Source organism: Ptiloglossa arizonensis, chromosome 7 (genome assembly GCF_051014685.1).
Source record: "Ptiloglossa arizonensis isolate GNS036 chromosome 7, iyPtiAriz1_principal, whole genome shotgun sequence".
NCBI classification, from domain to species: domain Eukaryota; kingdom Metazoa; phylum Arthropoda; class Insecta; order Hymenoptera; family Colletidae; genus Ptiloglossa; species Ptiloglossa arizonensis.
The window spans coordinates 10,425,647-10,452,391 of record NC_135054.1 but is presented as its reverse complement, the minus strand read 5'-3'; the positions used below and the strand labels follow the sequence as shown (position 1 = coordinate 10,452,391).

General features: G+C 35.0%; 2 protein-coding genes across 14 annotated transcripts in view; one reads left to right on the top strand and one right to left on the bottom strand.

Moving 5' to 3' along the window:
- Positions 1–21,787, top strand: part of LOC143149017 (EGFR adapter protein) — a 286,593-nt gene extending 264,806 nt beyond the window's left edge. For all 13 annotated transcript variants that reach the window (XM_076315988.1, XM_076315981.1, XM_076315980.1 and 10 more), the window contains 6 exons: positions 4,606–4,752; positions 8,096–8,284; positions 13,534–13,973; positions 15,505–15,723; positions 16,682–16,853; positions 18,976–21,787. In XM_076315988.1, coding sequence (XP_076172103.1) covers positions 4,606–4,752; positions 8,096–8,284; positions 13,534–13,973; positions 15,505–15,723; positions 16,682–16,853; positions 18,976–19,185 — 1,377 coding nt within the window. In that variant the 3' untranslated portion in view covers positions 19,186–21,787. The remainder of the gene's footprint in view (positions 1–4,605; positions 4,753–8,095; positions 8,285–13,533; positions 13,974–15,504; positions 15,724–16,681; positions 16,854–18,975) is intronic.
- A 973-nt stretch (positions 21,788–22,760) lies between these two features.
- On the bottom strand, positions 22,761–24,922 carry LOC143149019 (DDB1- and CUL4-associated factor 13). Its single transcript, XM_076315993.1, has 7 exons — positions 24,749–24,922; positions 24,215–24,612; positions 23,974–24,142; positions 23,746–23,893; positions 23,373–23,673; positions 23,128–23,291; positions 22,761–23,038 (listed from the first exon to the last, which is right to left on the bottom strand). Exons 1-7 carry the CDS (start codon positions 24,816–24,818, stop codon positions 22,951–22,953), a joined length of 1,338 nt encoding a protein of 445 aa, XP_076172108.1. The 5' UTR covers positions 24,819–24,922; the 3' UTR covers positions 22,761–22,950.
- Positions 24,923–26,745: the final 1,823 nt, after the last annotated feature.

The window sequence follows — 26,745 nt, the reverse complement described above, 5'->3', positions numbered from 1 at the left end:
TGACTTGATAAAGTTCGATGTCGGCAAGCATCTTCCTCCTTTTAGTTTCAGGAAACCACGCTACTGCTTCGCTGCAACATTAAAAGTTGCTTCGCTGTTTCTCGTTGGGTAGAAATTATTATGTAAGGGCGGCTGACTACACGAAATTACGTGACTTTGTAAAAAGCAGTCTTTTTTCTTTTACAAAACGAAAATGGTATACAAATTTCACGGTACTGTCATTTTGTTGCACACTGTAAAACCAATGATTGTAATTATTCAGAATTTTACAACTTGAACGTTTCAGTTACATCTCTGTGCTATAAAGGGCACTTTACGAGACAATAATTTTGTAACTTTATAGCTGAGTTTATTGGAAGTTTCCTGGTACAAGTCGTACTCTATAGCAACAGTGTTTCAACGTTTTGCGAGCATTGCAACCACCTTCAACAGGGATCTGATAGCACACTGATATTGATACTGCAGTATCCTCTATGATATAATAAGATTTCTGGCGAAGTCAATTGCATTACTGGCGAAACGTTGAAAGACTCTTTCAAAGGATCAGAGCTATAAATGTATCAAATATAATATTTCTAACTTTACGTATACAACCTTTTAAAAGACTTCCGACAATTACTGCATTTTACGTAAGCCCACGAAATATATACAACAACCAAGTATAAAATAACATATTCTAAACTGTTAGAAAGTTTATCACAAAGTTAATCTGTTAATTACTTCTACGTATCGACGTACCCGCTGTATTTCTTAATTATAACCTGTACTAATTTCGTTACCTTTGTTTCCGTTGTAATATTACTTCATTCGACAAGCATTATTTTTTATCGATCAAAATTCACGTTAATGTGTCCACAGTTGGAAATGAGAAATATATTTGGTCCATTATTTTATAAAAAAAATAATAAGATGATTTACACAGTTAAATTTGCATTTAGAAACACAGAATTTTGGAATACCGAACTAACAATAAACAGGTGGCTATAAACATATTAGATAGCTATCTTTGCTATTATATTCGCTACTTATTCTAGAATGTATATTTCCGAAAGAAAACGTGTCTAGTTAAAACAATAAAGAGGAATTAACTGCAATTACGTGTCTCTTAGTCTGTCACGAAGTCATGACACCTCGAGTGTAAAGAGAGAGGAAGCGAAGGGTTGTTTGACGAGTACGCTTCGCGTATCCTTAGTTAAGTCAGTGACTTCTATACCGTGTTTGTATCTTATTAGTTCCGGAACGTTGTGTAAACGCGGTCGAATGAAATCCTCGGTGCGCGCGCCACTTCGGTCCGCGTGTAAAAAGTAAATACGGTCTAAATTGAGTCACCGTGACTCGTGTCGTGAAATACGCGTTAAAAAGCGCTCGAATTGCGCGTGGAAATAACTCGAGTGGCGATCGTCTATTTCACGGCCTGTCGCCAGACATTTCACGGACTAAAATTCTTATCTACGGTCGGCGTGGTTCAATCCCCGCAACGGTACCGCCTAAAACGCAAATATCAAACATGCCGTATTCCGGCCGCAGACACGTGGAATGCGCGCGTCACACTAGCATCGAGGCATCGTGTTCACATTCGGTTTCCATTTCGAATATCCGGCTTAGGCAAGTGCCGACCGCAGCCTCCGGGATAGTATCGAATGCGGCTGCCTCTCCCTTGCCCCTTACATCTGCCCCCAACCCCCCCAACCCCCTGCCACCACCATTTCCCTTTTCCGTTGATGTGTCTTATTCCTTCCTCTTTCAGTCACCTCTCTAGTCTCTTCATTTTTCCTCTACCCGGCTCTACCTCCTTCTCCCTCCCACCCTCCTCCCCGACGTCCTCTTTTCCGCTCTCTGGCTCGTTATCATCGTGTCTCGTTTTTCACTGCACTTCCTCCGCACAGTGGCGAACCTATATTTACGAACATATTTATATTTGAAGGTTTGGCGCTTGAAACATCTATATCGAAAGTAAACGCAACAAATCTTCGACCTATTGGGTTAATTCGTTCCATGAATAAAATTCTTTCAGCAAGTCGAATTGTAAACATCATCGTACAATCGATTGTACGTGCGTTGTAAGGAGCGAAGAGAGATCGCTTCTGGGTTAAGAAGACCATGTGGTACTCGTATCGTTCTCTGTGAAAAGATATAAACCTCGAATGGTCTGAAAATGATCACTTCGTGAAATATTTTAGATGCATCTCACCGAAACGCGATGTACTGTAAGCAGTTATAAAGAATTCTTCCCAGTGATGTTCTCGATGCGAGGAAAATTTCTCTTTTCGTCGATAAATTGCGTTCTCGATCAGAGGCATTTTCTCCAGCATTTCTTTAATAAAGACGTGTACTTAAAATATGTCACGCAGTCATTTTTCGATCACTTTCCTTCACATCGATTTACGTAGAAAAACGAGAAGATTTAATTTGTACAAAGAAAATGCGCATTTCCATTTTAAAACGGAATCGTTCACATGCATCGTTTCACTTGCGAAAAAGATATAGTTCTAAAAATGTTTTACTTTTTCTTCAACGTTTTTCTTAATTACGATCAGAAATGGATACGATTTGTTCCAATGCTACAGATGACTCTGTATATCAGTAGCAACAGCTACGTATAATGCAATATTATAGATTATAAAGCACAGTTATTCATGCGTTCGTAAGTATATGACCGCCACTGTACATGCCGCAGTACAAGGCGCATATATATATATATATATATATATATATATATATATATATATATACATATATTATAGATATATGTATCTACATATAGTTCCTCCGGGTAGTTTATTTTCCGTATCGACTCCGCTTCCGTTAGCATCTCCTCAGCCATGGCGTATGGAATATGGATTACACCCGGTACCTGTTTCTTCTCTTCTCTTTTCCTTTCTGTATCCAAGTCGCGGCAAGTGGTACAGTAATTCCTGCTTTCTAGTGACAATCTTTGCGCTCGATTCAAATAACGGATTCATCCCCCTACAATTTATATTTCTTCAGAATGATGAACCAATCTATTCGTGGATCTTTTTGCAAATTAAAACAAGGCCACGTTAATTTGTTCGATGCTTTGACCGAGAGGATTTTATCCTCTTCAGTGGTACATTCTTAAAAGTAAAATTAAAAGTAAATTGTTTTAAAGTTTTGGTCACTGAGCGCGTATAATGCGAGATTCGCCTGTTAATATTCTATCTCGTTCACTCTCGTTATATCGTCAATAATTATAACGCGTATAATATTCTCACGGAACAGTATACACGAAGCTAAGTTTTTCAGGTAAATTGATTATCTCAATCGTGTCACTTGAAAACCGGAAATGCTGCATTTAAATGAACCACCGTGTCTACATTTGTGATGCATGTTTGTGTGGATATTTTATAAATCTTAGTATCTTTTATATACACAAAATCATTTTACAGAAAAACATCAGTAAGCTTGAACTCGAATTATCGCATCTTATATATGTATGTAGTAGAACTTAAATTCATTATCGTATGATTTACGTTGAACGTGATTCAAAATCAACATTTGTTTACCATACTATAACAACAAATAAAAATTTCGAAACGAAATAATACTTCATTTCTAGTAAAAATTGGTATTATGAAAAGTAACAGGCTACTTTAATAATCTCGCATTTACGATTTATGATTCTGATCGATCGTAGATTAAAATTCGAAGTCCTTGATATAAACCAGAACGCAGAGGGGTAAAGGGAGAATGGCGAATTAATTGAAATTCTCTGGTTCAATATTAATTAGTTACACCAGCTGCATTTAGGTCAACCGTTCTAATGGATCACTGTCACGTAAACTCGAAACTGTTCCAGTCTCATTGACAGTACAATTAAATGACAACTTTTTTTCGCCTTAAAACAGAAATACAATACAGACGTCAATCTCTTTGTTCCGATAATTATTCATGAAGAAAGTAATTTAACTTGTATTTTGTTCGCTTACACGGAGCAATATTACTACATTTTGTTCTGGGTGTGTTGGCTGGAATCTTTAATAAGATTTCTCTAGCAAATCTTATCTATTGATCTTGTTTTCCGAAGATTTCAAATGCGAGATTAAACACACCAATATTGTTCCATAAATTCAAGATAAATATTATAATACTTAAGTTATTCTTCTCCATGAATGACGATTATCAAAATGAAGAAATTGATAAGTCTTTGTTACATCTTTACATAAAATTTTCTTTCTTATTTTTTCTATTTAACGATCTTATTCACCGAATTGAAGGAAACCAGAAAAAATAGAATATAAGTACAAAAGATGAAAGGGCGAAATTCAACGAATATGATTGCTGTACAATCTAATCCAAATTGAACAGTAGTTTAAAATATATGTTCTTTTAATTTATTTCTCTTCTATCTAATATTTTTTACTATTAAATGGCTACTATGAAATATTTTTCTCGACACAAAATTTGTTTTGAATTCTCCACAAATAAAAAACTATTTAGACGATTAATCGTATCTAAGAAAATATCTGCTAGAAGTGCCTTACAGAAGAGAATCTAAGCAGTAGATTCGAAACAAAATGCAAAATAATATTACTCTATGCAAGTAAAAGATTACATAAATTATGTTTGTCTTGTTTTTTGTTACAGGCGGAGGAGTTGAACACCCTTGTCGGCAATGCTTTTCGTATGGCATACGTGGCGCAACTTCAGCGCCAGCCGATCCTTCACGATGTGATCTCACCGCAGTCATCGCCACCCTATCGCAAGGACAAACAGGAGACTCGGTCTTCGTGGGTACGTATTTTTTTTCTCATTCCCACGCTAATAGTTTCATTTCCCTTAATATTTACACCAACAAGAATTCAACAATATAATTAGTGGCTACCTCGAACAGTTAAAAAATAATACAGTTTTTGATTTCAATGGTATAAATTTTTAATTCCGTTGGACACAAACTGACGTTATGATACACTATTTTGAAAAACGTCAAACCCGAAATTTTAATTTAATTCATGTAATCATTGTGTAAAACACACTGAGAAGAAACAGCTCGTTTCGTTAGATTAAAGATACTTGCATTCAAATAAGTTCTTTATTATTATGCAAACATTCATATACTTGTAGGCACACGTATGTAAGTATTATTATATACATTCTCACTCAAGACTCGTAAAAGATCTACTAAAATATCACAAAGACGGAACATAATATCCTTAACAAATATCAGCAATTTACGAAGAATATGAACATGCATTCTCATATGCTACATTATGTAAACCACATTATTACAGATAATTGAATTCACCTCAATATGAAGTAGAGCACCTTTCACGATTAAAATATATAATATAGTCCCACTTCAAATGAACATCAATGACTTTCAAATATCTAAAAATATAATCAAAATAAGACGATTAACTACAAATATGTTTCTGGATTATCAAAAGACTTATACAGTTATTTGAACCAAACTTCATTCCACGAAATGTCGCCAAATTACAAATCTTTGTTCCTATACAATCGCCATACAAGTCACACTTTATTTGTAGAATTTTCATTTCGATTGCTTTTCGTTCCATAGCAATTTTTCACGATCGAACGTTACAAATGATTGCCTGTCACCACTTTTTAGCGGGACAATTCATCAAAAAGAAAATTCTTTTACAAGTTACAGTTTGCGATAAAAAGATAGCACGTATCATAATTTTGTCTACGACATAAAAATGGATAAAAAGATTTGTAGGTATGCAGTATACTTTTATCGTAGAATATGAGCACAGTTAATTTCGAATAGTTTCTATTTATGTTATATTATCTTATATTATGTTACTAATATCATGCTACACACACTGTAAAGTGTATTAAAACGTACTTCCCGATAAAAAAATTACTTTTTTTAACTGACCAGCAAGACTCCTCGATTTAAATGTCAGAGAACTATTGAGCAGAACTTGTAATAACTAAGCACAACACCAGAAAGCAATTTCAAACCGTAGTAGAGTGCAAACTCTGCGTTACAAAAGAATAACATAAACTCCACTGTGAAAAAATAAAAATTTTGTATTTGTACAAGTAATGAGGATTTTTCCAAAAGTGCGCTATAAATGTACAAACATATAATTTTCAATTTTTCATTACAATTATTGACGACGTTCTTACGTTTTCTAAGAAACAAAATTTTTCTGTGTTTCCCGTGAATAAAAATATCTATTATATAAAATATCAATGAAATTTGTACAAATTCTTTAAATAAATAAGATTGTAAATAAAATCAATTTAAGAAATATAACGTACGCTGTCTTTTTGGCATGGACTGTAGCAAGATAGCGCGAAGGAACGCAGAAATGATTTGGAAGTCGTGGCGAGGAGTTTCCGTGCACAGGAAATGGAAAGAATTTATGGGCATTGCCGGAAAAATATATTTTTCTCTAAATCCCTATGCACTAGGGAAAAGGACACGATGTTTAATGTGGTTTCATAGGGGCATCCGGCTCCAGTGGATGTGTCCCATTTACAGTCCGCGTTAATTATAAATTCGACCTGAGTCTCTTGGCCCCGTCGTGTCTCCAAGTAAACGGTCAGCTCGTCGCGGTCTGTCCGCTAGTTCTACCTACGCAATTGTCCTGGGAATTGTAGGGATTCTGTCGATAAACTATTCATCGGCTTCCAAGTTTCGTCGCCTACCTTCGAATGAAAGGCTTTCGAACCATTCTCGAGACTAAATTGGTAAGTAAACTTCGAGATCGCTACACGATCTCTGACACAGATCCTGCGGAACCGATTAAACATTTAACGCGATCCTCATTCTCACCTGTATAATTTACACCTCCTTAGAAATACGCGTGTCACTCGTTTTCTAGTACACAATTATATCTTTGCAGAGAAATCATTCGTATAAATTTCGTGTATTTTGGAAAGTGTCACAACAATTGGTAGAGAGGAGTCAAATAATAGTCAGATGTTAATCGAAGTAAAAATTAATCGATGTTTACGAATAATACTTAAACCATGCATTGGTAAAATTGAGTCCAAGGAAATCAACCGGATATTTAGATGATGTTATTAGCCTTTAATGTATCCTCGACTGTAAAATATATTCCGAATGTATAGAATGTCTATTTGCTTTTCAAAATACTGAATCAATAATTAAATGGAAATTGTTGTCTAAGAAACGGAATGAATTACTATAACTTAGTTCTCCATTTACACTAAAGAATAATTTTAAAAAGGTTTATCATTATTTTATTAGAATTTACATTATCGACACGAATTATAAACAAAGAAATATTATAGGTGAAACAGATATGTGTATACCCAGTGTTATACGTTCTAAGATAAAATTAACTTGTAAACAAGCCAACATCGCGTTATATCCAATCTTTTGCATTTTCATTTTTGTATTCTCTATTACGAATTATTTGTCAGTATTGTATTATTGATTTATCGTAAGTATATGTACATGAGATGTAGAATATGATTCTCGTAATGGTTTACGGTTGTAAAATTTTGAAAAATACTATTTTTAAAAAACGTACGCCATGGTAATCTTATTGCTGGAGGACACAAATAAAAAGTATTCACTTTGCGGGATGTGTGCGACAACAATAAAATTATAATTCTCAATGAACTCAATCACACGAATTCGTGTCAATTAAGGACCAAATGGCCAAGTTCACGCTATCCCTTCTCCTTCTTGGCACGCGTTTCGGTTTCGCGCGCTAAGGGGTTTGACGACTGCGCAACATAAGTATGCGGAATCATTAGGTACGTCGAGAGCGAAGCTAATTCCTTGCCAGCCAGATTCAAGTACGAATCGCTTTCGCTTGATGGATTTTTATCGGTCGTTAAGGGTTTCACCGTGTTCTTATCGCCCAATAAGAAAACAGATATTGAAATATAAAGCTATTTGTAGCTATCTTCGCAGCTCTAATAATATTCCAAACAATACTTTGCATTTCTCATTTATTAATACCATTTTCAAGAAGTGCACGAAGAAGTATTATTGCACAATATCTACCAATGTGTTCGACATCTTGAAAAAGTTAACACAGAATTGAGGTAGCCATTGTGACACCTAAATAGGTACGAAACACCTAATTCTTGTACTTGGTTTATAGTTAATTTTCCTCTGTTGCAGAACAAATCGCTAGCTGGCGACAATTCGATCGCCGGCGTGGGAGGCGGTTGCAGAAATTCATCCTCGAATTCGTGGCTAAAAAGTCGAACTTCGCCCACGTCCAGAACTGGAAGCGGTTCGTCTGCGGCGGACATGAACGTACAGCTCGGCAGTGCCGGCTCGCCCACGCTGCGACTCGCCAGCGTGAAGGTAGCTCGCCCATTCTGTTCCCTCGTATTTTCGCTCAATGGCTTTTTCAAGGAACATATGATGTTATTTCACGGTACTATTCGTCATGCCTTTCGTGCCAGACTTAAACAGAGACGTCGCTGCGACGTTTCAATAACGCCGTTTTGGTCGAAATCTCGCGAAAGACGAACTCGAGTAGCACGCTACCGACAGGAATGAGACTGAATCGATGTTATCTCGTAAATTATAAGCTACCTAGTCCTGCTGTGAGTTCCCTTATAAATAGTTTACTACTTTCCTGTTACGAGTGTATCGAGTCCTCGATTTACTCAATAAGTTGAATTGTGTAAGTACGATGTATTGTAAGGAGAAAGAAACATCAGTCGTGAGTTAATGAGAGTGTACCCTTACGAAGGTGAGCCTTGAACTGATTTTTCTTTTTTCTTAGAATACATATGGGAGTTATTTCAGTCTTTGAGAAAATTCGGGCTGTTGTAAGAAAATGAGGAGCTTTATCAGTTTTAGTTGATTGAAATTTATCACACAGTTGGTAATACAAGAAAAATGGTGATATTCGAAATGGTCACTTTTTTGGCAGCAATGTAGACTTTCGGATAACACGGTCAATGAATAAAGATTTGTTTGAAGTTATTCGAGTAATCCACAACTGTAATAATAGACTACGTTGTTGTCTTGAGGTTTCAATGATATTCGATATCTAAATTGCATCGGTACTATACGGAGTGACGATAAGCACATCTTGTTAATATCAATGACAACTTATTTCGGTGCCTGTCGAATGCTTCAATGCAGTGCTTGAGAATTAATACGTATCGACATTAATGAGTATTTCACAGAATTGGTCCCATCATTAGTAACATACTACACAAACACTGTACTAGACATCAAATTCACTCTGTTTCAACATTTGCATTCGTCCTGAGTTTGTTACATTCCGTTATTTACTAGATTATTCGTTTTGTTAACCAACGTGTCGTCAATCACTTCGTCCATTCAAGTAGTCTCGCGTGTTAATTTAACATAAAACAACCGATCGCGTATATCGTCGTGGCCATGCGTAGTGAGATTTACGATCTCGTGAAATTCATTCAGAATTGCAGCAGACGGTACAGATAATCAATATCTCATTAACCGTCCAACAAGTACATTGAACGGTTATGTTACATATTCCGAATTATGTTACAATCTTCTAAAGTTCTGATAATCTTCTAGATTTATAAACTAACCTTTAATGACTATTCTATTCGAGATGTCTTCAAAAGAAAAAGATACGAAGGATCGTAATGCAATTGGTTCTCGTCTAGCACACCTAGATAATTACATAATAACGAAAACTATAATAATTTTAAAATATGCAGTTACTGTTATCAGTATCTTTTAATAACTATAAATAATGCATCAGAGCGATGTTCAGGATATGATAAAATGATACTTGTATCTATTATCTTGAATAGTGAAAATGGTAGCTCTTAATGTTTAAAAATTCTCTCGTGTGTTTTTTTTATTATTTAATTCGTGGGTCTGGTCTAATTGCCACGGTCTCCACGGTTGAAAAAAAAACCTACAGCGCACAGGTGCTGAAACCTGTCCCTTGTTCCTCTAGTAGTATCTCATCCGGAACTTCAATCGTCCTTTTTCACAGAAACTGGTCATCCTTGGTACAGCGGAAGATTGCTTGGCTACAAATTTGCATCTACAGAGTTGCAAGTTTGCATCTACTGAACTGTGTAGTGTATCTAATTCAAACTCAGCATTTGCCTTGTGTAGTATCGAAGCATCGGATAATAATAGTGTTGCATAGAGGATTACTCATTAGACGGATTAAAAAAAATTGTTTCTCTTTCATTTATATCGGAATTCAAAGAAATCGTATGTTTCTTGTACTACTCTTGTACAATGATAGCCTCGAGCATATAGATTACAGTTTTTATGGATTGATATATCTAGGATAATTTTAGTCACAACAGGAAATAGTTAGTAACTTTATAAATAGATGAGATAATGAGATACGTATAAATTTGTTGTTCTTTCGATGTTCATTCTTCAAACATCAATATATGTGTATATATAATATGTACCAAATTTCGAATATCTTACACTTTCTTTTCTATTAAATTTTTAAACTTCACTTGAGAAAGTTCTGCGTCATTTAAGTGCGCTTCTATCACTATCATCTGTCAACGGAATCGTGTTATGAATACTTATTAGTGACCCATCAACGGGTTTCACCGTGCTAATGTTACAGTTTTTTTTGTTAGATGGTACAGTGACTGTTAGAAAAGGTTACGCACTTTCACCACTCTATTCATGGTGATTGATTTCACTTCTGTAATTTTCAATGCCCAAGTAAAAGCATTTTTCGTTTTTATTCTGTCTGATAAAATTGCTCGAGCAGAATAAATCCTTCAAACAGATGTTAGCAGACTGGATAGAAATGTATTTGCATCATTTCTTTAAGAAACAATTTGAAAAATAATTTGTTTCGAACTGTACTATTTCAATCATCATATTATCGTCTTTATACGAGTAATGAATTATATTTTATTCAAATACTGGATTTTAAAATTAAATGCTTCTTCGTTAAAGTGTAAGAAAGTGCAGTCTAAAAAGGGAAATTTTATAGATACTTTCTAGATAGATTTACAAGAAATAAGACTCCAGAGCTCTTTCTGATGAACAGTGTTCATTAAATACATTCAGTGGAGGAGAAACTTTCCTTGAAGTAGTTTAGCCAGACTTTCTATGGAAACGGCCAAGATGACATGTGCTAAATCTTCAAATATAATTGTCGCCACTTTCTGTATTTGAGAAAAGAAAGAATAGAATCAAGTAGAGCTGGTACACTTGCTGCATTTTCTTTGTTTCGAGAATTGAGGACACTTTAGCTCAATTGAGGGAATGTTAATTTTAGCTACTATTCGTCCCACGATCTGCTACATAAAATTGTAAACAATTTCTGTCTATTTATCTGAATCAATGACCTTTACAATTTTTATTTTATACTTCGATTCAGATCTACTTTCCAATTGTACTTTTCTCAATTGGTAATAAAGAAAAAAAAATATAATTCTTCAATTACGATAATATAAAAGTAATTCGACGAAAAGCATTGACGTATACTTATCTGTTAATTTTTATTCTTAATTCATGTAATGAAATATTTCACACTATGCACACAGTAGATAAACGTAATTCGTTCATTATAATCCACCGCATTAACCGGTTGACTGTATTTCATTGGTTAACCGAATTGTGCGTTTATTCGGGTAACCGTAATCGCATTACCTCTATATCAGAGTACCATTTGGTTAACCGAGTACCCGGTTACCCAAATATCAAGAGCTTTATTTAAATGACGATGTTCGGTAAACAACAGTATTCGTTAAAATGCAAGAATCCGATTAAAAAGCTTTGCTCGAGTTACGGAGGAACAACTTCGTTCTTCTTAAAATATATTATTTAAGCATTAGTAACAAATTTAAGAAATGGTGTAGTCGCTTGAAGATTGAAAATTATTTTACGAACGATGAATTTTACTTTTATAAAATAATTCGCAGGTATATGCAGTAATTTGTTTTCGAGTGACAATTGTTACTTCCATTAATAAGGAAGAGATTGGTTCCTCTCTGTATGAAGTAAATTTGTCATATAGTAATTATTTTATTATTAAACTCCACGTTATTATTTCCAATGAAGCAACGGTTGTATATAGTTTTTTTTCTGCAAGAAAAGCTTTTGATTAACAATCTTTTCTACGACTATTGTTTTAGTAGCTAAAATAACGTATAAAATATTTTGATATCTAGATCGTTTCATTTCTATATATTGATACGTGTGTTTACGTAAAGTAAAGAAGTAACATATGATGCTTTAACTAATTGTAAGTGGTAACTTCCACCCTTTCTACCATTGGTAATAAAAAAAAAGCTTTCTCTGCTTTCTACACCTCTTTCCCTTATTATTGAAATTTTAATATTTCAGTTTCATTAATTGTATAGAATCGTTGCTCACTCTACTCTCATTGACATCTTCTCTTACATTAAACTTTCCGGAGATATTCTTTTTGTCCGCTCGCTCGACTTTTATTCTTTCCTTTTCCCACTTTTCTCTCTTGCTCAATTCTCTAAAAACACGTAAGCCTCGTGTCTTCTTTGTTTCCATTCGCGTTTGCATAAAGGATTCGGACCGCTAATTTAACCTTCGTTCTATCGTTCACCCACATACACACACACATCAATCAATTTCTTTCTCTCACTCTCTTAGAGTTTTCACCACTACATTAATAATGATTTATTCGTTTCATAATCTACATTTCCTTTAAAATATAGTACGAAGGTGAAACTGATTACTTGCAGGATACTATTTGCAATCTTCGAGTAGCTATTTAACCCCTTAAACTTGAAATTTGGGCCAAAGAAAATAATTTATACATCTTAGGTAATAGTGGTTTTACTTGGATAATGTGATTTTGTTTGTCCGACCCTGTGATGAATAAATTAAGACTCTCCTGCTTGCTTAACCCACAAGTATATTAAATTAACATACCAATTGACTATGGCTTGAAGGGTTTACTCTGTCTCCTCCACTGATTGTATAATTAATTGCTCGTTCTAACTTCCCTAAATAAAAGATTAACGTGCCGTTCGAGTTAACGTTTCGAGACATACGCGAGAAGATTGAGACCAATAAAGAGACACTCACACTTTTACTGCTCTATGTTTCGAAACCTTCGCGTCTAATAAGGGAAAACCGGGAACGAAATTTTGGCACTTATTTCTTTTTCCAAATATAGGGGAGGACGCGGAGGACAACTTCGAAAAGCATCAAAGAGCAACCCTCTTCCATTTTCGAGAAACAAATATTTAATTTCAATCACCGAACGTCGACTGTGCAAATTAAACTCTCGCCATCAAAGCAGCGCATCGCAGTGACCTTCGATTCCAGAACCAGCGGCTTTATTTTTATTCTTCCGTTTTCATTTTCGTTCCTTCTTCTATCATTAAAACACTCTTCCCTGTACATTAATCGACATTTAGCGATTGAAAGTTTCCAAGAATCTATTTCTCGAAAATGCAAGAGAAATTCTCATTACTTTCTATCGTATCTACGTTCCTTAGATACCTTTCGTATCCATGAACGTAAAATGAATAGAAAGCACGGAGTATAGTTCGCGTTCTCCCCTTGTAAGATATAATTCTTAACAAGTTGTACCGAAGTGTTTAACTGATCTCTTCTTTACACGAATCCAGACACCGAACTCGATCCCGGGTCTACGGCCAACGCACAACTTCACGAACGTTCTCGGGCCCATAACGAACGAGGATGAACCAAAGAGTATCTCTCAGCAAAGTACACCGAGCAGCGATGAGAGCAACTCGCCTACAGAACTGAACTCGTACAAGAGGCTAACGGACAAGCCACCTCTGATAAAGCGGCTGGCGATGGGTTTGACAGGTGGACGTGACGTTCTTGGACTAAACGGTGAGGATGACAGCTGCCCCCTCGTCAGTGGTAGTAGTACACCGACGAGTCCATCGAACAGACCGCATTCTGGGGGTTACATAAACGAGGCGATCATCGACTCGGAGGGCACCAGACCGACCTATAACAAGATACCACCGTCCGAAAGTCTGGACAACACTATCAATGCGTCCATTACCGCGAAAAACTTCAACATTGAGAACAACAGGTAACTTTACGACAGACGTTGATTATCGATTACCTCGATCGAGTCTAAAGTAATCCGGTGGGATCTGACGGACCACCCGACACAAATATTGCTTCGTATTTCTGCACCAGCTTTCGTATGCCTTACAAGTAACTCAGTGTGTACGTGCCGATACGCTGCCAATCTGAGCCAGCGTATTGTACGTATCGAAAAGTAAAGGGACAATGGGGTACACTTGACCCCGTGGAGCATTCGCGTGACTTATTTCAATCAAAGTAAGCATTGTTGCCGCAATTTATACAAGTAGATTTGATCTTATCGTCAAAACACTATTTGTATTTGTCGATTATTTTCATTTCCTATTTATTACGAAATATTCTCACGTGTTCACGGTTACTGATAAGTAATATACCGTCGATGTATAATTTGCGAACATTGTGCAAAATTTCGTCGCACAAACGTTGGGATCTTAGAAAAGAAACATATTCTTCGTTTTATTTCATTTTTCATTTTGTCGATGTTCTTAAATTGTAAACTTGCGATTTTTAAGTTATTTTTTCTTACGGAAACGCGATAAATATAGAAACGTTATTTATTTTGTATATGGTATTCTAAGAGAAATATACTTTCATTCTGTGTAACCCGGTAAATTTCCACAGCTTTGTATTAATTATCAATTATTTGAATACAAATTAAAAAGTTATGAAATTTGAAAATTACGAAAAGTACTCGAAATCTCGTTTCGTCTACAATACTTTTTCGTAGTACCATCATGATTTCCTAAGAAAAGGATATCTATTGGTAATCCAAGCCAGTATGTGCATAGGTACAATATCAGTAGGCGGATACCACATTCCATCATAAAATCAGGTTTAGAAAACCAGGACTATACGTGTATAGTAATTTCTGCTTTCGAGTGACAACTTTGCACACTGGGTTCATGCGATGGAATCAGATCACCACTTCAATGAAAATTAAAGTTGCATCGTAAATATAATTAAACACAAATACAATTCTCATTTTATCGCTTAAAAGCGGATTTACAGGGCAATACGTATTGTATTGGTCATAAAATTCTAACATTCAAAGGAGAAAATATATATCACTTACGTTTATCGAAGTTACATTTAGGGTTAGACAGATCCTACCGGAGCTACCGTGTTGCAATTTTTAACCGGATTACCGAAAGGTTAAAGTTCATCTTGATTTATGCAAGCAGCAGCTACATGGATTCTAGAGTCAGAGTGAATGAATTTGCAAACGATTTGAATAGCTCCATTGCTTAAGGCAGTCGTCTGGCAAACGAAAGATTCAAGTTCCAATTCTGATTCAATGAATCACGTAGTTTAAACACGATAACGAGTAATTTAAAATTTTTAATTAAATGCGATAGCTATTGACGTTTGTCGAACATCGTTCTTTTACGATGAGCAATTTTATAATCGGTCGATTGAGTAAGTGTCGTATGAAATTTAAGTCCATTTAAGTATTCATTATGTAGATTTATAGTAATTCGTAGTTACGATTGTTGACGTAATTATTAAATCTACAGGATAGGACACAATTCTCCGAGTTCGGGCACGGAAACAGAATTTAAGTCGAAGAGAAGATCTCAGATTAGTACTTCGAGCAGTTCGGTACCTGCTGACGGAAGTACTCACGGATCGACGCCAACACCACCACCCCTACCTGAAAGAACGGACAGCTTGAACAATCGCAGTGAGGAAGCTGAATTACGTAAAGCTCCTTGGTTCCAGGCTGGAATACCAAGGTTTTTAATTATTTCTTATCTCAAATTTATTTGACAAAAATTCACGGTTCTTAAATATATATTTAAAAGAACCATTTCTTTTCTACGAAATTAATTTTATATCATGCAAGATCCTTGCATACGTTCCTCTTCCTTTTCGAAGTAAAATTAAACAACGTTTTGCTATGAAATGAAATCACGATGTGTAATCAGGTAATATAACATATTATACTTTTTCCAAGAATTTATTTACAAAATCTTACAAATTTTCAAAGTGAACTATCAACTTTGAAACTGGAAACATTGTGAAAGAATGATAAGAAAATAATTTACTCACTTTCTGATAAATAATTAATACACGTTAAAATCGCTCGTGTGATTGTAAGATTTATTGGGCACTTTTGAAATAACATTATTCGAAATACTATTTCATTTATTTTACGGTTATTTCAGTTTTTAACTGAAAGTAGATTATCTCGTTTCGTGAAGTAACATTGAAATTAATAATTATCCATTTAAAATAATGAAGTAATAATACTGTTCTGAAAATGAAACCTTTCAAAATGTTTCAATAGATGAAATTACAGATCTCGTTGCGCCATGTAAATTATGAAATAATAATGATTCATAAAGTAATGTAACATATCGTAAGAAATGTTATTTCGAATAATGTTTGCCCGAGTTTGTCTACGACAACGTGTAGTTCCGTTTAAATTGAACATTAAAGTATTCGTGGATACGTATTAGCGCAATATTGTTACGTCGATCGATAATTAATTCAGCAATGTAATACATATATGATTGTAGCTCGATTCTCGTTAACAGCTTTATACGAAAAAAAATAACTACCTTGTACAGTTGCACGATATACGACATCGTTACGCAGAATTATGATCGGCATTTCGTTACAGTCGTTATTTTTGTCGCTTATTTATACGGATTTGCATTTTCACGGTGTCACGGTCATTTATGATTCCAGGGAAATAACGTTGGAAGTGTTGAGCCAGGAGCCGGAAGGAGCCTTCATGGTGAGAGAAAGCACCAGTAAACCCGGATGTTATGCCCTTTCGCTTCGAGTACCGCGCGAATTCCAACCAAGCGGAATAGCCCATTATCTTATAATGCGTACGAACAAAGGCTACAAAATCAAGGTAAATCGCCCTTCGAGCCCTTCATAGGACGATCGATCTTACGAAAGTCTTTAAACTCCTGTAAACGATCTGTACTTCGACTTTGGTATAATCGACACTTTTCCTGCGACAAGTTAAATTTATTTTCTACGATAACAACTTGTTCCACTATGATCGAGATACAGGCTAGTATTTGAACATCGTGAAAAGAGAAACTATAAAATACAGTTTCCCCTTAAATGCACAGCCTCGAGTGGTTCCAGGTTGGGTGCAATTATAACACTATTTGTTTTTCGAAATTGCTTGAAGATTCTTTTTTAAAAAGAATGTACGGCTCGTTAGGAGTAGAACGTTAATTGTTCGTAATAATGCAAAGGGCGTAAACACTTGAAACAGTCTTTACTTCGTTTTGAATGTATAAATAAAGAGAAATGTTTTGCGTTAAAGTGTGGTTTCGGAGAAATATCGAAGAGTGCTCTATTTATAAATAAAAGTGGCAAGGTCGCTTCAAGGTTATCGATAAATTTTAAATGGAACGGTATACTTTTTCATTACTTATGTCAATCCACGTATCGATACACATTCTCTGCACCTGAAACTTTAAGAAACTATACGAAAGAAACATCATTTTTTTTCAACGTTCTAATCCAAACTACAGTCTCAAATAAAATAATTCGAGTTCATTTCTCATTGAAATTGTTTTCTTAGTTTTGCATTGCAGAGTCAGCCTGTAAATGACTTTCAAGTTCAAGATAAAATTAGAGAAACGAAACATCGAAGAGTAGTTCGCAAGGAAGAAAAGTATAATTTTCAGTTGCTTCATGAATCTGGAAAATTTCATATCAAATTAGCATCGGGCTCTATGCGAATGTTCCTTGTTAGTCGCTTTGTACGCGGACGTTAATCGCTACAAAGCAATGTCACGTTTGGGCCAAAGCTTTCAGTACCGAAACATCATAATGGAGATACCGTGCAAGTATCTACAAAGTTAACCCGTTGCGCATTTTGCCGTTTCGGTATGCGTATTTAAATGATCGAACTTCCCTTGTAGGCTAAATTAAATGGGTCCGCGGACTTTGATAATCTCCGAAACCAGTATAAATGAGTTTTGTCGGACCGCAGGGAAATCAAAACTCTCCCTTCTCTTTTCGTCTGGAATTGCATTGCCGTAGCAACACGCCACGAGATTCGAATACCTACGACACATGATAATTTCGACGTCAGCACGTTTATTGGATAAATAATGCATTGCATGGAACCGAGATACGTTGTTCAACGACGCGGATAAAGAATACGCGGGATGTACAACGCGTTATTATCATGAATAACTTTTTACTACTATTGCTTTCTATGGTTACAATTGCACGTGACGATCAACGTATGATACTTTTAGTGTACAATAAATCATGAAAATGTTTTAAAACGATTAGTGTTGCAACCAATAGCGTGATTATGCATGTGAGGAAGCCGTAAAAGTCCTTTTGAAAAGGACTTTGTCCAAAATTGACAATATCTCCTCCGGTCTCTATATTGTAAATTTTCTAGTATGTCAATCTATAGTATGTGGGGAAAGTTGTAACTAGAAAGGGAGAGCGGGGATGAGAGTACTGTTTAGTGAAAATCACAATACATTAATAACTTTTTAACGATTTGAGATATTTGAATAAAACCTTTGCCAAAAAATGAAAAACAATCACTGCTTTCAGAAAATTATTTTTCACGCGAAAGAAAGATCTTTAGTTGAAGTATCGTTGTCACCAACATTTAGTATTTCCTTCATTTATATTCCTAATGAATGAACCTATATTTTAACCAGGAAAGTAAACATTTTTATAACTTTAACTAACACGTAGTTAAAAGTGTGACAACTTGAAGAAATATCCTACCTTGTTCTTGTTAGAAGAGAATTGTCGCTATGAAACTTTACTTAATGGCGGTTTCCAATGTTACGAGTGCGTTACAATTGTCAGCAGCAAAAGTGTTAAGCGTGCTCGATAGAAATTTTAATTACGATCGACTGGATATCGTACACTTTCGATTGTAATTGCAACGATAACCAACCAAAATAGTAAATTACTGATAAATAATTACCGTTCAGTGGTAACAAAGAATAATCATACTTTTTCTACCTTAACTGTTTTAGGGTTTCACAAAGGAGTTCACGACGCTCACTGCCCTAATTACACACCACTCGGTGATGCCGGAATTACTGCCGTGCCCATTGTCGTTAAGTCGATACAATCCCAGCTTCGTGAAAAGCGATTCCAACAAAGATTTCGCGGACATCGACTCGGATCCCGATTACAACACTCTAGCCGACTTCCGGAAGATGATGGCCGACCTGAATGTCTAGGATGAATCTCTTTAGGAAACCAAAACGATCTTGAAGATGATCTGGGAAAATTGATTCCATTTCCGATACTTTTCCAAACTTCGAACAACCGAAGCGAATTCGTTCCAAGAGACCACACGAGACTGAATTACGCTTCGCAAAGGAAATCGTACACAGGGTGACGTAATGGATTCGTAAACGCGACGAATTCACGGAAACTTGACGAAATAGAGAGAGAGAGAGAGAGAGAGAGAGAGAGAGAGAGAGAGAGAGAGAGAGAGAGAGAGAGAGAGAGAGAGAGAGAGAGAGAGAGAGAGAGAGAGAGAGAGAGAGAGAGAGAGAGAGAGAGAGAGAGAGAGAGAGAGAAAGATGGAGTACGCGTTCACCTTGAATTCTGGTGGCATTCTGTGTCGATCGTACTAGAACAGGAGTACTCGAAAACGAAACACACCTGTATGTTCTCGCAGTGATACATATTCGTAAGTCGTCGATAGCGGTAAGATTACTATTAACAGCGAATCAAAAGTCGGAGGACGCACAGCAGGGACACTGATTCCTTATTTTAATAGATCGATTCGCAGAGTTCGCGATTAAGTCGTTTCTGCGCAGCGCTCTGCGCACGCGGAAAGACTGGAGCCACACGAATACTGTTTGATACCGGTTACGTCGGTTTGAAATGCCAACAAGTATCTTGTTTAAAAATATAATTGAGAAATTATTTTCGTTCGTTCCTTTCAGATCGATGGATCGACTGAGAGTGTAAAGATTGTTTTTATTCGTTGTAGAGAGCAAGTGGACGTCTCAGTTGCAACGAACGTATTTGTTGACGTAAATATCGCGAAGACGTCGCTCAAGATTCGAGTCACACGAAGACCGTTTGATACCGATTTGGTCGGATTGAAATGCCAATAAGTATCTTGTTTAAAAATATAGTTGAGAAATTATTTTCTTTCGTTCCTTTCAGATCGATGAATCGACTGAGAGTGTAAAGATTGTTTTTATCGGTTATAGAGAGCAATTGGACGTCTCAGTTGCAACGAACGTATTTGTTGGTATAAATATCGTGAGGGCGTCACTCTGTCTGCGCGTTAACATATCCTGACGTCGGCTCTGCGAAAGTAAACCTTGAAGACTAGTTGCAGCAGTTTTTTATGTAAAATGAAAAATTACCGCAAGAATGAGATGAGTATATTTTTGAATGTCACTGTGAATGTCTTTTTGAATGGATTTCGTTTTGAAAGAACCTCGTGGAACTGTATTGGTGTCACGATACGGTCGCGGTTAGTTTCGAGATCAAAGTTTTATTAATCAGCAGCGTTGCGTTCAACCAACGACAATAGAAATTATGTTACGGTTGGGAATTTACCGCTGAGATACCGCCAGGTAGGTGTAACCGGCGTTAAATTGGCGTATGATTTTCAATTAGTTGTACCCGTCGACACTGTGATTAAGTTTACGTTGATTTTCGATCGACTGATGAGAAGAGAAGAGGATTCTCGAGATTCTGTCAAGAACGTTTCACGCGACTAAATAGTGTGTTCCGAAATTAATGTACATGTGTTTATATGTATATAAATTATAATTATTGTTATACCATACTACTTATATTTAATTAAACGAACTCAACGGCAGCGTTAGAAAGGGGCTGTATCCTTGGAACATTGATGAGACGAAGGCGTAGAATTCCATGGGACTTGGAAGCCCACGAAGGGGGCTAAGATAACTTTGCAGTGGTAATTTAATCGGTCGACTCACCTAGTCTTGTACAGAATTTGCGTGCGCATAGTGAATAATTAAGAAGAAAGGAGGGGAAACATACAGAAATTACACACGTGTATCAGCCGATATTGGAAAAATGTGTGCTGCTTTTTGTACGCCCAGGAACGTAGAACTTTAAGGGAAACACTTCGTGCAACTCCTACTTCTCGATTCTTTTTTTTCAATATGCAGGATAAAGGAGGAAACGAAATAGCTTATTGAAACGTACTGCCACTCTTCTACCGAGCAACACGAAACACATCGGATCAGATTATACGAACGGCCGTCGATTTATCCTACGAAGCAACGCAGATAAGACAGATAATAACCGATAAAATATTTTAATAAGAAGTTTACGCGCGTTCAAGTATATCTGGTAACAAATTGAATACAACTCGCTCCATGCCATGCTAGAATTTATATATAAAAATCGATAAATGTGTTTTACATTCGTTTATTTAAACCGAATCCACCGGACGCATAACCAGCTATAATACGGACTTCAAAGAGCAAAGTAAACGTAAAAAAGGTGCGAAGAAAAATCGCTTATCGTCATCCTCGAGAAATACATAGAATGAAACTTCAGCATGATTCAGTTAGTTTACGAATATTCATTGTAACTTCGATATCGAGTGAAAGGTACTGGAAAATCTTTGTATCGTCAAATTGATTAACGGCTGCTAGAACAAACGCGCAAAGAAAATGAAAGAAAATTAATTAATCGTTGTACTCTACGCTAAGCGAGACATTAATCACTGCTTGAAGTTTGTAACGTTTTACGAATCATTATAGCAATGCGTTGTATAATTTCAATAAAATTATTTATTACAATAAACAATAAATAAAATAATATAATTTAGACTGTAAACTAATACTACGCCCGAAATAACATTATTCATCCTCGAAAATATTACATTGCAACGTACGAAATGACAGACTTTTAGGATGGGATGAAAACACTACAAACTGTACGTCTGATACTCAATACCGGTATTAGTTCCCGCTTTCAAGTAACAAAACGAGGACCCCCGGTTCGTCTGAAAGCAGAAGTAAGTGATGATTTTTATCACGAGCGGAGATCGAGCATCGCGTGTACTTTTCAACGACTAAAGGTACACCGAAAGTGAACGAGATAAAACAACAGCGAGTGAGTCTCGCATTACACATGCTCGATGGCTGAAACTTGAAAGCGACACAGCTCGTATATCAATGAGTCAACCACGATTTCGAAATAACATTTTTATAATTTGCATGGTATTTTTATTTAAATATTACCAATGAATTTATTAAATGTTCAATGAATGTAAGTATACAAATTAACCCACAAAATTGGGATGGATTGTACCGTCGAAACGATTTGAGATATAATAAAAAAATATAGGGCAAAACAGAATAGTTCTTGCAGGCACCTAGACACACGTGCTCTCTTTGTCTCCACCTTGTTAAGGCTCTGATTTTAACATTAAGCTTGTAAGTTATTGTTTGTATCTTTTAACGCGCATATTACTTTACGCGTATGTTCTACCTCTCTGAAAAATGTTCTGATAGTTTTGTATAAGAAATAAAAAATTACATTCAATATAGTATTACAAAAATATATGATTCTGTTTACAAAAAGAGATGCAATCACACTTTACACAAGAAATAGGAATTTAGACCTTTGAATCGTTAAATTTTATCTTATACCTTCTTTTTACATTTCAAACGATTTCGATGATGCCAAACTGTCATATTTTCACGGGGTTACCGTTTATAATATAATTAAAATTTTTTTTGGACAATTTAATTTTAGAATAAAATGTGAATCGTATTTATATATTATTCATAATTTCTTTTTTAGTATCCAACGATAATGCGTTTCTATTTTAATCGCATTGTAAATTCGCGTTGTAATTTCTAAAATAATATTATTCTAGAAACGTGTCTTGCATAGATAAAATTATATCAATTTTGATTTAACAGGAAAAAAGGTTGTTACTTTTATTAAATTTGCACAAACATTGCAGTAATATAATAGATAATTGTTGATTAGAGGTCTTGTCTAATGACATGCTTGTGTTTCTCCGAAAGGAAAGGTACTGCTCCCGCTTTGGAATGAGCACGCCTATTGCTCTCCCTATAATTAAATAATCGTATATAATAAAATATTCTAATAAAGAATACTTATATTTTACATTACTTTTCCATTTAGACAGTAATACGTACTTCCGTTTACTTTTCTCGCGGACTGTACGTAATTCGGCTTTAGCAGTATAAATATGTTTTGGAACCTGTCTGTGACGAGCAATTCTCTTAATTTGGGGATGTGCGGCAAACTTTTCTTTCAATGCGTCACTGTAATATAAAGCTGCTCTTTCTCTAGGTTTCAGCTATAACATATTTGATTGATTTCGTGTATAAAAGTAGACAAAAACGAAAATAAATTAGAAATAATTATTTCAAGTACATACCACACCCAACTTTTCTGACGCTCTTGCCTTCCAAACTCTAATATTCATTTCATCGCTACCGCTAAGAATATATTTATTATCCAGGGACCACATTACGCAGGTCAGTCTTTGCATACGTTTGGTGTGATAAATTTCCCGAGAATGACCTTTATCAACTTCAAAAATACGAACAGATTTATCATAACTACCAGACACAAATTCTTTTCCAGTTGGTGCATAATCCACATCTGTCACAGCTTCTACGTGGTCCATATGTACATTTACGGGTTTGTGTAATTTACGAATGTCAAAAGTATATAAACTAAAGTGAAAATATTAGTAATTCATTAAAGTTTTTATGTATCAAATAATATCATGTTTTTCATAAACATACTTGTAGTCTTCATTGGCACATGTTAGAGTTATAGCTTCCATGGGATTCCAAGCCAGTTTATTTGTCCTTAACTTCATGAACATTTTTCGTAAAGGACCTGCTTCTCTGGCATCGTATAAGATTATACTACGGTCACTTGCGCAAGCAGCTGTAAAATAGAAATTAATATTTTTCAAATGTGAAGTAAAGTATTTTCCAATACGTACCACAATATGCAATAATTTTTACCAAATAAATTTGACTGAACAAGATTGTACTTAATGTCATACAAGCTATCAACACCCCATTTGAATGTATTAATTGGTTCATTTCTAGTTTCTTCCCAAAGATGACAGACTTCACCACATGTTACAAATATAGGCTGTGTTCGGTGATGAGAGATGCCAGTTATAATAGTCTAAAATATTCATAATTTTAAATTAAATATGTAGAATAAAATAATTTTTGTCTTTAATCTTTTGAATCTTACTTTACTAAGTATTGTATTGATAGGTTCCTCCTCTTCACCAAACAATGGTTGTTCTGTTTTCCATGTTTTAATAGTTTTATCATCGCCAATACTAATAAAGTGTTCAGCATTTTCATTAAATGCAATTCCACGTACTGCACCATCATGTGCCAAAAATGTACGTTCGCAAGTTCTTTTAGGAAGATTCCATTCCCTTATTTCTCCATCAAAAGCTCCACTGATAAGTGTTGATAGTTGCAGAGGATGTTTACACAAGGTGGACACTCCATCTCTATGACCTTCCAAACATCCTACGAAAGGCTTCGCGAATACTTTTTGTAATTTTACTGCATTTAGTGCTCTAGTATATTCTCTTGCTGTTTCAAAAGGGTGTAATGCAGGATCATAGTTCCTAGGAACTATAAATAATATACATAATTAGTAATTAACATATTATTGTTTCCTATTTGAAAATATTTATATAGTGAAATATAAAAATGATTATATTAGAAAATTTGCTATTTTAAAGGTTATGTATGTTTGGATAAAACTAACCTTTATGAATGTCACGTTTTGTTTCTCGTAAGTATTCATCCGGATTTCTTGTTAAAATTTTCACTTTCATTTTATTAAACAAACAAGGACAAATTGAAATCAACGTATATACATTTAACCATTACACGTTAGAAATAACGTACAAATTACAAACATGTTAAATATATACGAGCATTTTTGAAATCTACCAACGTAAATGAAATTCCTAGGAACATATGTTGATAGTGTACAATGAATACCATATAGCAACCTCTAGATAGGTATATTCCTTTTAGAGTACATTGTAGGAACACATTCCTAGGAACATATTTTGATAGTGTACAATGGATACTATATAGCAACTCTAGATAGGTATATTCCTTTTAGAGTACATTGTAGGAACACATTCCTAGGAACATATTTTGATAGTGTAAAGTGAATACTATATAGCAACTCTAGATAGGTATATTCCTTTTAGAGTACATTGTAAACATGCCCCATTAAGTAGATAATGCGCGTTCCGATCATATAGATTAGTTTTATCATCCAAATTCAGTCGCGAAGTTATTTATTTTTGATTTTGCCATTGGTTGTTGAAATCATATATTGTTGAAACTTTATTATGTGTACAAAATGTACCTTTATTGAGTTTAAATATGTTATTTTCTTTTTAATATGGGTAAACCTTTCCATAAGGGAAAATTCTAATTAGCTTTACTATACAGAAAATTGATAACTCTGACCCAATATTGAGAACCGGAAAGATCTGTGAAAGCAAAAAATTTAACATTTGCTTTCACAGTAATTAACAGAAGCAACAAAGTGAAAACGAATATATGGTGCCTATATTTTTATATATAAATGGAAATATTATTTCTATTTTGGAGGAAAAACCCAATCATATGGTGTTAATGTTTATCTCTGACGACACTGTGAAATTAAGAATCATCAATTGTAAAGTGTGAATTTATTATTGCACAATATTTGTACAAGACATTTGTTTGGAACATATATAAACCGTATATTTTTTATAGTAATAAACAATACAAATTCAACATATTTCAAACAAATATTAATTCATAAAATGTGCTATCTTCTCGGTTATCAATTTCCCAGATATAGTTTCAAAATATAACACAGTTTCATTTGAAAATCCTGTGATTCTTAATTCGTCAAATTTCTTAAAAATGGCGTTACAATACCAGTAATTCACGAAATTGTACCACATCTTCAACCATCATATTCTCCTGGTACAAAAATTAAAAAAATCAGCCCAAATATCTTTCGAAAATTTTAACAACTTTCTGAAGTTATTCTGAATATGACATTACAATTCCAGGAATTCACGACATTTTGCGTGGAACAGAATAAGGAAGAAATGTAGGAAAAATAATATAAGGATACAGGAAGAAATGAAGTACCTCTCTTAGTAATGTCGATCATCCTTTTACCCAATCAAGCTCGCTAAGAGGAAATAGGATTGACCAACTAAGGTCAATTCCATGGTTCGTTCGTCTTTCTCAATTTTACCTCATTTGGTTGATAATGTAGTACCTTGGCAGATCTAAACGAGGAGATGAAAGGAACTTTGATTTCGTTTATCGGGTCTCCGTTTGCAGCAACCTCTTCGTGACGAGACTTGGTAATCGGAATTACTCGCGAGAATGTACTGTTTGACCTAATCGGCTATAAACTTAGAATAGTTTCTTAAGATACATATACAAATACATTTGTATGATTTTGGAACATAGAAAATTTGAAAACGCGTATCAAATTATGAATATTTTAATGAAACGTAAGAATATCTTTGTAACGTTGTTGCATTTCGATAAATTCATTTCATATAACATTAATAGCTTTCTGGCTTTAAATGGGATAGATGTAACTGTAAAATATTCTTACAATTAGCTTCATATTGCTAAATTGTTGCGAGTTTCATCTAGGAAAAGTAATGGAACTTATTATTACTATATTTTCTGGAACTGATACATTCGATAGACCTACAAATGATATGCAGG